The 12,694-nt window shown below is 38.3% G+C and overlaps 1 protein-coding gene across 1 annotated transcript; it reads left to right on the top strand.

Moving 5' to 3' along the window:
• The first annotated feature begins 335 nt into the window (after window positions 1-335).
• Tlr8 (toll like receptor 8) lies at window positions 336-12,475 on the top strand. The gene is made up of 3 exons (XM_005315969.5): window positions 336-452; window positions 6,733-6,809; window positions 8,270-12,475. The coding sequence occupies exon 3, from the start codon at window positions 8,276-8,278 to the stop codon at window positions 11,387-11,389; it is 3,114 nt and encodes a 1,037-aa protein (XP_005316026.1). The 5' UTR covers window positions 336-452; window positions 6,733-6,809; window positions 8,270-8,275; the 3' UTR covers window positions 11,390-12,475.
• Window positions 12,476-12,694: the final 219 nt, after the last annotated feature.

The raw sequence follows: 12,694 nt of genomic DNA, 5'->3' as shown, positions 1-12,694 counted from the left end.
CAATGAAAAAGTTCTCCCATTTCCTCACCCTCATTTTCCCCCAAATCTGCTCTCCAAAAATAATTATATTACCATTTGGGTGAGGATCTTCTGAGCCACTCCCCATCTATACATGCACAAACACACATATACACCAACTCACAAAAATGTGCTGTTTATATCTAATTTGGGTTCTATTTATATAATTTTATAAATGACTTTTTCCCCAATTTCAGTTTCCAAATTTTAAAGCACAGTCAATAAATGATTTAGCAAGAGTTAAGAAATCACTAGTTCCCTTCTTCCCACATAAACTTCTGCAAACCACATGTTCTTTTCTGCTGATGGTAAAGTGAGCCATTTCAGGAAGTAAGCCAGTCTCTTCTCTTCATGCACCTAGCACACAGAGGAAACCAGCTGATGCTGCTTCAAGTTGTGGAGTGAGAAATTAGAAGAGGCATCAACAAAAAGGGGTAAACCATGCCTATTATTTTATGAAAGCTTTCCAACAAAATAGAATTTCTGTCACAGAGATCTGGGTTGGTGGTTATTCATAGGAATGCAGAAAGTAATAGATTTTTATAAGTATAAAAAGGTAAAATATTATAACAACCCTGAATGGAGGCAAAAAGGCTTTAATTTGTATGGATGTTAATATAAAGTAATTAAAGAGTAATGCAGAAAGTTGAATGCAGTGATAATCTTATTGTTTTGAACAAGAAAACAAGACATTCCAAGATAGAAATTGAAGTGGTATATTACTTTCTGCCAACATTCTCTTCTAGAACAAAAGAGTCAGAGAGGGAGAGAAAAATTTTTATCTTGCTATATTATAGAAAAAGACAAACTCCCTTCACATGTGTGGATCAGTTTCTAGAAGCCTACTGAAGCTTTGCTTAATATAATTACTAAAATCTTAAAGTTCAATATTAATGGCTACTTGTTCAAAGTTTTTTTTTCCTTTTTTTTTATTGTTGGTCATTCAAAACATTACATAGTTCTTAATACAAAGTTTTAAAGTAACATTACTACTTCTAGAATTATTATTCTACAGTGTCTAGTCATAGTTTGTGTATTATCAAAACTATAATACTGTTTTGTATTATCAAAAACTCTCAGATTGAGGGCTTGGCTTGTAGCTCAGTGGTAGAGTGCTTGCCTAGCACCTGTGAGGCACTGGGTTTGATCTTCACCACCACATGAATAAATAAATTATAGAGTTTTTTTTAAAAAAAAAACCCTCTCAGATTGAAAAACTTTAGTAGTCTTGTAAGATGATATAGAAAATTTAATGAAGTTTAAGAGCAATTGAATCTGATTTCAAGAGAACTTCATTCAAAATTTACCACATACTTTTTTCTCTATCATTTAGTGCTTATTTATGTCCTTGGAGTTTTGCAACAATTTTTCAACAATTTGATGTATATATAAGTCTTCTTGAAGTTAATGTTTATTCTCAACATCCATAATGGATCTTTTTTTTTTTTTTTTTTTTTTGGTACCAGGGATTGAACTCAGGAGTGCTCAACCACTGAGCCAAATCCCCAGCCCTAATTTGTATTTTATTTAGAGAAAGGGTCTCATTGAGCTGCTTAGCACCTCACTTTTGCTGAGGCTGGCTTTGAACACATGATCCTCCTGCCTCCACCTCCCGAGCTGCTGGATTACAGGTGTGCGCCACAGTGCCTGGCCCATTATGGATCTTAAAGGTGAATTAATTTTACACTAAAATTTTATTACACTTTACAAAATGACTGTAGTGTCCCAAGTCAGCCAATGACAGATATGAAATTGCAGTTGAAATTATCCCATTTCTATTTGATAAATTACTATGATGATCAATATAATTGTATCATAAGAAAGCAAAATATAGAATAATAATAGAATCAAATTAAACTTGGGAAAATGCCTATCTTGCTCCCTCTGATGGTACATGGAGGTCAAGGACCCTTATGCTACATTTTAGAATCACAGAGAACTTTACAAAGTCCTGATGCTGAGGGTGAACCTCAGACGTACAAAATCAGAATCTCTGAGGGTGGGTCTATACATTTGTAGCTTTTAAAATTCACAGTCATCTCCAATGTGCAGCCAAAGTTAAGAATCCCAGGAAGTTTTTGGTCTTTTCATTAAATAACCACCTTAGTTTGATTTCAGAAAACAAAATAAAAGTTCTGAGTATACTAATCTTACAAGCTGAAACTGTGAATAAGGGTGAGGGCAATTGATAGAGTTCATTCTCTTCAAGCATACCTTCTCCTCCTTTCATGTAATAATTCTAAAAACTGCAGAGTTGATAAGAGAGGAGGCAGTCCTATGGGAAACCTTAGATTCACAGAGGATCATGGTGTGTCTTTGAGGGGAAGAGGTTGTGATCCATGGTTGTCTTTGAAATTGGGTTGGACAATATTTGTAAGGGCATTTTAGTGTTGTCTAAAAGGTTCATTGGGGGGAAGGGAGTGCCTTTCAAAGGATTGTCTTTTGAGTTCAAATGAATTATTGAATGGAGTTGAAGAACTTGTTATTTTTAAACTCTTGGCTCCAATTGATGACCATTCAAGACCTGTAAAGATAAAGTAAATTTAAATGCATAACTGTGCTTCCACATAAGCATTAGCAGATACAAGCTGTGTTGTCTTTACAAATTGTTACGAATGGCTGCTAGTTGGTGCATACATATAAAATCAGTGGATTTACTGTTCTTCTGCAGAATGTCTGAGAATCTGGAAGTTCTCTCTGGTAGCCTGATCAGTGCAGAAAGGAAAGGTGGAAAATCTGCCCAGCTTTTTAATCCTGTAGATTCTAGATATGACTGTGATATCTCTACTGACAATTTAAACCAGATCACTTCAAACTAGCCCCTCAATTCCAGTGTTCCTGATTCATTAAGTACTCAGGTAGATCCAGGCTTGATTTAAGCTCCGCCACCTGAGTGACCTTGAGTAAATTAACCTCTCTGAGTCTCCCGTTCCATGTCTGTGAAGTAGGGTCTTATGATACCACACATCTCATTGATTTTTAAGGATTGAATGAGAAAATGCATGACTTGCACTTTCCCCAATGTTTGCCTCGTGATAAAGCCCTCCACTATACTCCCTACCATATTCCTGGGATGCAAATGGCATAATTTTTCATATTTTATGTATGTGAAATCAGGATCCATCTCTTCCATAATGGATGTATTTAATGTCACATTTTCTTTTGTCTTCCTAAGCTGTTTGTGAATCCATAAAATTTGGAATTGATAAAATAAAGTATGTACTATTGATTGTAAATTTCACGTAGCATGATAAAATCCTGTTTGCATCACCATCAGTAGGACCATCTCTAGAGACAAGTATACCTAGGGAGATGGTCTGAGGAAAATAATACCCTGGTGAAGAGAAATCCCGCTAATCCTGAAGGGAGCCTTTGAAGGAAGAAGGAAGGAATCATTTTTGCAAAATGGCTGCTGCCTGCAACCTACAAAGGGCTATGACATTTTTTTTAAAAAAATGGCACAGTCCAGGAGGTAGCACTAGGTCCCTCCTACCATTCACTGTGGATTGTGTAAGATTTATTTCAGTCTCACCTGGGGGTGCTGCTTCTTTTGTGACCACACACCTAGTCTCTGCCCCACCTAAGGCCCTCCTCAGGGTGGGTTCTGGGAATGGCCCCTTAGCTTACTTTGACCCTCAGGGAACAAGTCCTCAGATAAGGGATACTTTCTGAACTGCTATTCAAACTGCTCTGATGTCTTTAAAATATATGTTAAGTGTCCTATGGGGTCCAATTTGAAATGCAATATTTGGGTTAGGACTGACAGTGGTTGTTATCCTTGTGTTGCTTGGTTCCTTCAGAATCTGAAGGAGAGAATTGGTGGGTTGTAGACCATGGACCCAACCAAAGACAGATGATGTACAGGAAACAGGAAAAAAAAACACTGTGAAACCACTTCCTCAGTAGCAACAACTCTATTTGTCAGAGAGAAGAGAAGTTAGCAGGTATTTTTTTTTTATGATTCATACTCTTTTTAAAAAAGAAAAAAGAAATGGGTTCTGTTTTGAAATATGTGAATCACATAGGCCTAGTCATCCTCTCTAGGGAGTTCTGTGCAGTGTGTTCATGGATATGGCCAGTATACAAGGCTTTTCTGGTAGGTTTAATTTGTCCACCAGTGTGTTCCATCAAACAATCTTATTTTCTTAAACATTTTATGGGGGTACTGATGATTGAACACAGGGGTGCTTTATTACTGAATCACATACCCAGAATTTTCTAGTTTTTATTTATTTACTAAGTTACTGAGGCTTGCCTTGAGCTTTGCAGTGCTACTGCCTCAGCCTCTGAAGCTGCTGGAAATACAGTTGTGTGCCACAATGCCCAGCCAGATCAGGTTTTGCTGCCAAATAAATTATGGGGGGAAAAATTTTGTGGTGCTCAGACCTTTAAAGATTTCATAATTGCAGAGAGGAGATTGAAAATCTGTTAAAAATAGTATTAAGAAAATAAGCCAAGTTGGGTACAGTGGCACATGCTTGTAATCCCAGCAGCTTGGGAGGTTGAGACAGGAAGATCACAAGTTCAAAGCCAGTCTCAGCATCAGTGAGGCATTAAGCAACTCAGTGAGACCCTGTCTCTAAATAAAATATGAAACAGGGCTAAGGATGTGGCTCAGTGGTGGAGTGCCCCTGAGTTCAATCCCCAGTACAAAAAAAAAAAAAAAAAGGAAAAGAAAAAGAAAAAAAAGAAATAATAAACCACCCTCCTGGGGTCAGAAGGCCTACTTCCACCAACTGCTTCTCTTTTGATTGTTTTCTTTTTGCCTCTTTCCATCTCTGTTTTTCATGCTCGTGCCTGGTGCCGCCCATTTCATAGCAGTGGTGGTCCAAAAAAGTGTTGATTAAAGCTCCAGTTGTAAGAACAGGGCCTCCCACCTGATGAGGCTTACCATGGATAAGGGTTGTGAGTCCACTTGTTGATCAGGCTGTGTCTAATGTAATCTGGAGACATCTGCTACCATGTAGGGCCAGGACTAGAGGAAGTGAGTGAAGCACTCATTTTAGGGGCAAAATTTAAGGGAGAGACAAGTGAGCCAAAAAGCTGAGTAATGGAACTGAACATTTGTTTCTGAAAAACTTTTAAATGTGTCTTACATTTTTATGAAACACATGTGAATAAGTAATTTTTTACATTTCAAAAAAAGATTAATGATATTTTAATGCTATATTTTTTTAAAAATCGCAGAATGCATACTTGTTTTAGTAAACAGATTTTTATTGGAACAAGAGCCAGACAGAGGGAGAGCAATCAAAGCACTGTCTTTCAAGTACAGGGTCAGGTCCTCTCTTTTTTAAAAATATGTATCTTTTGTTCATTATAGATTTTCATTCTTTTAAAGACTATTTATCTTTTTTTAATATTTATTTATTTTTTAGTTCTCGGCAGACACAACATTTGTTGGTATGTGGTGCTGAGGATCAAACCTGGGCTGCATGCATGCCAGGGGAGCATGCTACCACTTGAGCCACATCCCCAGCCCAAGACTATTCATCTTGATCATCAAGTTTTTCAATGCTCCCCTATGTTTTGCCTCACCCTGGCCCTGCTACTGTGATTTTCTGTTGTCCCAAAGTGAGATCCTCTGATCTGTCTCGGATGCTGGAGTGGAATGTTCAGATGACAACAGATATCAGAGTTCCCAGAGCTGAGGCAGGGCTACTGGGCTCCATACACAGACTATAACATCATTCAGCCCCAGCTGGCATGTCACCTCCAAGGTGCCTGCTGCCTCCAGGTCTTGCATCTTTCCAAGGTTCTGTGGGGTAAATTAACTTTTCTCAGCTTGGCCCAAAGACTTTAGCCTTCTCTGGTCTGCTCTGTCACCTACTACTCATCTGTCTCCTGTCCATTTTCCTAACCTTCTTACATATTTAAACACTGCTGGTGTCTCCTTTCAGCTTTCTTTGCTTTGTAGGTTCTATTCCTTTACTTTTGGTTTAATGGGAGCATTTAGCTGCCATATTCAACCAATGGAAGCTGGCTGGAAGCCTCTCTCTCTCTCTCTCTCTCTCTCTCTCTCTCTCTCTCTCTCTCTCTCTCTCTGTCTCTCTCTCTGTCTCTCTCTCTCTCTCTCTCTCTCTCTCTCTCTCTCTCTCTCTCTCTTTGCATAGTTGCAGTTTTTTCTCTATTGTCTTTGCATAGTTTCCGTTTCATTTTTTTCCAGGCTGGGTGGTTTTTATTTATTTGTTATACCACAGGGACAGCAAATTTTGAGGCTAGGGGTGTAGCTCAGTGGTAGAACACCAATGTAACATGTATGAGGCTCTGTGTTCCATCCCCAGCAATGAAGGGGGGAAAAGAGTGAATTCTCACTTCATCTGGGATCAGATTCCCACTGATATCCTTTTGGACCTGAGACTTTTGGTAGTCAGAAGCATAGGTGTGGCCAAAAAGAAGAACTTGGCTGAGGAAATGCAGCTCTTGCTGGATCTTTGGGCTCTGCTCTCTCTAGGATCCACATGGATGTTATGAGCTGGGGTTCACTCTACTGGGCATTGTTACATGGTGCTCCCCTGGATTTCATCTGAGCACCTAGGAAAATAAGCACTACCAACTCTATCCTGCATAGAATGGAATGTGAAGGCTTGAACAAGCAGTGATTTCTCCTTAACTTCTTTTTTTTTTTTTTTTTAGTACTGGAGTTTGAACGCAGGGGTGGTTAACTACTGAGCCATATCCCCAAACTCTTTTTATTTTTATTTTTTGAAACAGGGTCTCGCTAAGTTGCTGAAGCTGGCCTTGAACTCAAGATCCTCCTGCCTCATCCTCTGTAGTGGCTGGGATTACAGGTGTGTGCCATCAAACCTAGTTCTCCTTAACTTCTTGGCTAGCTACCTGCTCACTATTTTCTACTGTTGCCACTCATAGACTTGTCCAATTCATGCTTTTGGTGTTTGACAACTAATGTTCTTACCTCAGTCATCTTTTTTGAAAGAGTGACACTAGAAACCTCAAGCTATTCACTCAGAAATCTCTTGTGGAGTTTTCTATTGATTTCCATGGCCCATAATTTAAGTTACTTCCAACTCTCTGGGAGGTTATTTTTATCCTGAAAACTTTGCATGAATCTCAAAAGGCTCCTTTCTTGGTCTCTAGCGGCCCCTAGAGGTTTTTCTCCTCAATTGCTCTGATTTGTATCAGAGAATTATATTTGAAATTAAATGTGGAGACCTTACTTAGAGGATAGGGAGGCCACACAGAATTGCCCTGCTCTCTGGACTCCCTGAAGTATTCACCTAAAGATGTCTCACCTACCAGTGGTACTATTTTTATCAGACAAAGGGAAGGGTCAGGAATCTGTCCTTACCCTGACATGTTCCCCATAGAACTCTTTAAAAACTAATGTTTTATTAATTTATAGACAAAAGTTGTAATAGGGATCTGAAAAACACTAACTCAGTCTGATGATAAAGATCCACATCAACAGGGAAAGCCAGGTTGATAGTATGTATTCTTGAGACAGGAGAGCACTTCATCAGTATGATCTTCCTCCCCTAAACCCATGACCCCAGTCTGATTTTGACAAAAACAATAGACAAGTCCAATTGAGGGGCATTTTAATAACCATCCTCTTTCCCATCTTAATTTTTATCCATGGTACTTTCCATTTTTGAACATTCTGTCTTTCAACATCCATTCCAAATTGACAGGCATTTTCACTTGTTTTGTTATTTGCTGCATCTCTAGCATGAAAAAGATCTTGAAATAAAATTCTCATTTAACAAATGTTTGTTAAATTAGCGAATAAACATAGAATTGTCTTATTCCTTGTAATTGCTACATGGTACTCCACCATAGCAATATACATATTTCAAAATGTCCTGCTATATGTCATAAATATATACAACTTTTAGTTGTAAATTTAAATAAATTTTTCATCAAGAGTTGTGTCAACAGGTTGATGCTATAAATACACAGGTGCTATGCTATAGCCTTAATATGAACCAGAGCCATGATCCAGCTGAGACTCAATATGGTAGTGGGGCATCTTGATAATTGCATCTGCAAAAAGTTCTCACTGCCTTAATCTCATAAATTCATTTTCAACTGCTTTTAGTACCCTGAAGCTGAACACGGTAAAAAAAGTAAAATCATTTGGAACCTCATTTAAGGCAATTTATTTAACTTTTAAGAGAACTTCCAGTTCAAACTCATACGAGTGTGAGGAAGAATTGTTAATTTCATGATGAAATGCCCAGAAAATGTTGCTATTCTAAAATTGTGTCTCTACTTTTGATTTTTCCTTTAGGAAAAGATGTCCTTCTGGTCTTCGATTCTGATCTGCCTTTTCCTGCTTATCTCTGATTCCTGTGAGTTCTTTGCTGAATCGAATTACTCCAGGAGCTATCCTTGTGATGAGAAAAAGCAAAATAACTCCATTATTGCAGAATGTGACAGCCGTCAACTGCAAAAAGTTCCTCAAACAGTGGGCAAATACGTGACAGAACTCGACCTGTCTGATAATTTCATCACACACATAACAAATGAATCGTTTCCAGAGCTTCCATATGTCACTAAAATAAATCTAAACCACAATGCCAATCAAGAGCACTATAATGAAAATTCTGATATGAATAAAAATGGCATGAATATTACAGATGGAGCATTCCTCAATCTAAAAAACCTACAGGAGCTACTGCTTGAAGACAACCAGTTAGAGAGAATACCCTCTGGTTTGCCAGAGTCTTTGAGAGAACTTAGTTTAATTCAAAACAATATAATTTCAATAACTAAGAATGACACTTTGGGACTTATGAACTTGGAAAGTCTCTATTTGGGCTGGAACTGCTATTTTGTTTGTAGTGAAACATTGTACATTGAAGATGGGACATTTGAATCCCTTACAAACTTGAAGGTGCTGTCACTGTCTTTCAACACTCTTATCCATGTGCCACCCAAACTACCCAACTCCCTTCGAAAACTTTATCTGAGTAACACCAAGATCAAAACTATCGGTCAAGAAGACTTCAAGGGATTGGTAAATTTAAGATTACTAGATTTAAGCGGGAACTGTCCAAGATGTTTCAATGCACCTTTTCCTTGTACACCCTGTGATGGAAATGCCGCGATTGAGATACATCCGCTTGCTTTTCAAAATCTGACCCAGCTTCTCTACCTAAACCTCTCTAGCACTTCCCTCCGGAAGGTTCCTTCCACCTGGTTTGACAATATGCACTACCTGAAGGTGTTGCATCTCGAATTCAACTATTTAGTGCAAGAAATGGCCTCTGGGGAATTTTTAACAAAGCTGCCCAATTTAAAAATACTCGATTTATCTTTTAACTATGTAAAGACAGAATATTCACAATATATTACTCTTTCCGAAAACTTCTCTAAACTTCAGTCTCTCAAGGCACTGCATTTAAGAGGTTATGTGTTCCAGACACTCAGAGAAGAAGATTTCCGACCTCTGATGGTTCTACCACAACTACGAACTATCAACTTGGGGATTAACTTTATTAAGCAAATTGATTTTACCCTTTTCCAAAGATTCCCCAAACTGGAAATTATTTACTTGTCAGAAAACAGAATATCACCATTGGTAAGTGATATCAGGCAAACTCCTACAAATGATTCCTCTTTGCAAAGTCATACCATTAAACGACGCTCCATGGATGCCAAGTTTGACCCACATTCAAATTTTTATCATAACACCAATTCTCTAATGAAGCCACAATGTACTGGTTATGGCAAAGCCTTGGATTTAAGTTTAAACAGTATTTTCTTTATTGGTAAAAACCAATTCAAAGGTTTCAGTGACATTGCCTGCTTAAATCTCTCTGCCAATGGCAATGGCCAAGTATTTAATGGAACTGAATTTTTAGCTGTGCCTCAGGTCAAATACTTGGATTTGACCAACAATAGACTAGACTTTGATGATAACAATGCTCTCCGTGAACTGTCCCACCTGGAAGTTCTAGATCTCAGCTATAATGCACACTATTTTAAAATAGCAGGGGTAACACATCGTCTAGGATTTATCCAAAATTTGACACAGCTCAAAGTTTTGAACCTGAGCTACAACAGCATTTATACTTTAACAGAGGAGAAGGAACTGAAGAGCATGTCCCTGAAGGAATTAGTTTTCACTGGAAACCGCCTTGACCTCTTGTGGAACACCAAAGACAACAGGTACTGGTCCATTTTTAAATGTCTCAGGAACCTGACACGGCTGCACCTGTCTTCTAATAACCTCCAGAATATCCCAAATGAAGCATTCCTTAACTTGCCAAATAATCTCACTGAACTGTACATAAATAATAATCTGTTAAATTTCTTTAACTGGACACTACTCCAGAAGCTTCCATATCTCCTCTTGCTTGACTTAAGTGGAAACGAGCTGTCCTCTTTAACTAACAGCCTATCTAAATCTACACCTTCTCTTCAGACACTGTTGCTGAGCCGGAACAAGATTGCCCACCTTCCCTCTGGCTTTTTTTCTGAAGCCAGCCATCTGGTGCACCTCGATTTAAGTTTCAACTTGATAAAAATGATCAACAAATCCACACTTCAGACAAAGACTACTACCAATTTAGCTCTTTTGGAACTAGGCAGAAACCCTTTTGACTGTACCTGTGACATTGGAGATTTTCGAAGTTGGATAGATGAGAATCCAAATGTCACAATTCCTAGATTGATAGATGTCATTTGTGCCAGTCCTGGGGATCAGAGAGGGAAGAGCATTATGAGCCTAGAGCTGACAACATGTGTTTCAGATACCATTGCAGCCATACTCTTTTTCTTCACGTTCTTTATCACTACCATGGTTATGTTGGCTGCCCTGGCTCACCACCTGTTCTACTGGGATGTCTGGTTTATCTACCATATGTGTGTTGCAAAGATCAAAGGTTACAGGACTCTTTCCACATCCCAAACTTTCTATGATGCTTACATTTCTTATGACACCAAAGATGCCTCTGTAACTGATTGGGTAATCAATGAGCTGCGTTACCACCTTGAAGAGAGTGAAGGGAAAAATATTCTCCTTTGTCTACAGGAGAGGGACTGGGACCCGGGGTTGGCCATCATTGATAACCTCATGCTCAGCATAAACCAGAGCAAGAAAACAATATTCATTTTAACCAAAAAATATGCCAAAAGCTGGAACTTTAAAACAGCTTTCTACTTGGCATTACAGAGGCTAATGGATGAGAACATGGATGTGATTATATTTATCCTGCTAGAGCCAGTGCTACAGCATTCTCAGTACTTGCGACTGCGACGGCGGATCTGCAAGAGCTCCATCCTCCAGTGGCCTGACAACCCCAAGGCAGAAGGCTTGTTTTGGCAAAGTCTGAAAAATGTAGTCTTAACTGAAAATGACTCCCGATATAATAATCTGTATGTTGATTCCATTAGGCAATACTAACTGATGTTAAACCATGTTTTGACACCATAATACAAATTCAAGGCAATGACCCTTCTCGCTTAGGTATCTATTACTGTGTAACAAGTTACCACACAACCTAGAGGCTTAAAACAACCCATGTTTGTGATCTCATAGTCCCTGGAAGTCAAGAGACCAGATGCAGCCTAACTGGGTCCTTTGTCACAAGGTCTCTCAGAGGCAGCATTCCAAGAATTGGCCAGGGCCACAGACATCTCTGGGATTGGGACCCACTTTCAAGCTCACATCTATATGGTCATTTTCAGGATTCAATTTCTTCTGGACTATTGACCAAACACTGCTCTCAGGTACCTGCCAGGTGGACCTCTCTCACAAAGCAGCAAGAGAGAGGGGTTGCTAGTGACATTAAATCATGTGTAATTAAGTGACATTAAATTATGTGTGATCTATTCAGGGAAATGATAACCCAATACTTGGACCATATTCTATTTGTTAAATGTCAACCACAGATCCCACCAGCTTCATGAGAATGACCACTGAAGTCCAGGGAAAACAGCTGAACTGGTGGGACTGTGATCACCTCAGTCTGTGGAAATTAGTCTATGACAGATCAGTGGTTGACTTAGACAATCATCAACAGTTTCCCCTGGATTACCATCCAGCCTGCCATCTTGGTCATAGACTGTGAATGCCAGGTATCATTGTGGCCTCTTAGCAATCAGCCTACAACACCTGCTTTTTAATATATAAGAACTTATGGCACTGTTAATTAATGTTTCTGATTAGACTGATCATAAATTTTATGGCTACATGGTTATATTATGCTATGATTGAATTAGCCTTTCTTTTACAATAAGTTTTAGAGATATTGGCTATAATGTTTGACTTTTAAGGTTTAGATGTCATGTAAAGGCTGAAGTGGATAGGTTTTTAGTATCTTTTATTTCTTAATCATTTTTTTTTAAAAAAGTATGCATCTACATTGAAAGCTTTTGGAATATTTGTTAATTTCCCACTGCTGTAAATCTTAAGATGAATGATTAAACTTTCTTCATTTTACAAGTGTATGATATGTATATAATAGGGAAATTAAGCTATACTATAAAAGAAATTGTCACCTATGCTGGGTTTTTGAGAATTCTTTTTTGGAAAAAAATATCATCGGTAGAAATCAAAGGAAAAGCAGTGTTTATATTAAGATAATTATTAATACAGAAATTAATTCTTTCTTAATTTCACACTCAGAAAATATAAAATCAGATGTCTGTTGGTACCCTTTACACAATCTTCCCAAATAAAGCCATTTGGCTTCCTCACCACTTCTAC

The sequence above is a fragment of the Ictidomys tridecemlineatus genome, chromosome X (assembly GCF_052094955.1).
Source record: "Ictidomys tridecemlineatus isolate mIctTri1 chromosome X, mIctTri1.hap1, whole genome shotgun sequence".
NCBI classification, from domain to species: Eukaryota; Metazoa; Chordata; class Mammalia; order Rodentia; family Sciuridae; genus Ictidomys; species Ictidomys tridecemlineatus.
The sequence above is the reverse complement of the archived record's forward strand: the minus strand, read 5'-3'. Positions and strand labels throughout refer to the sequence as shown.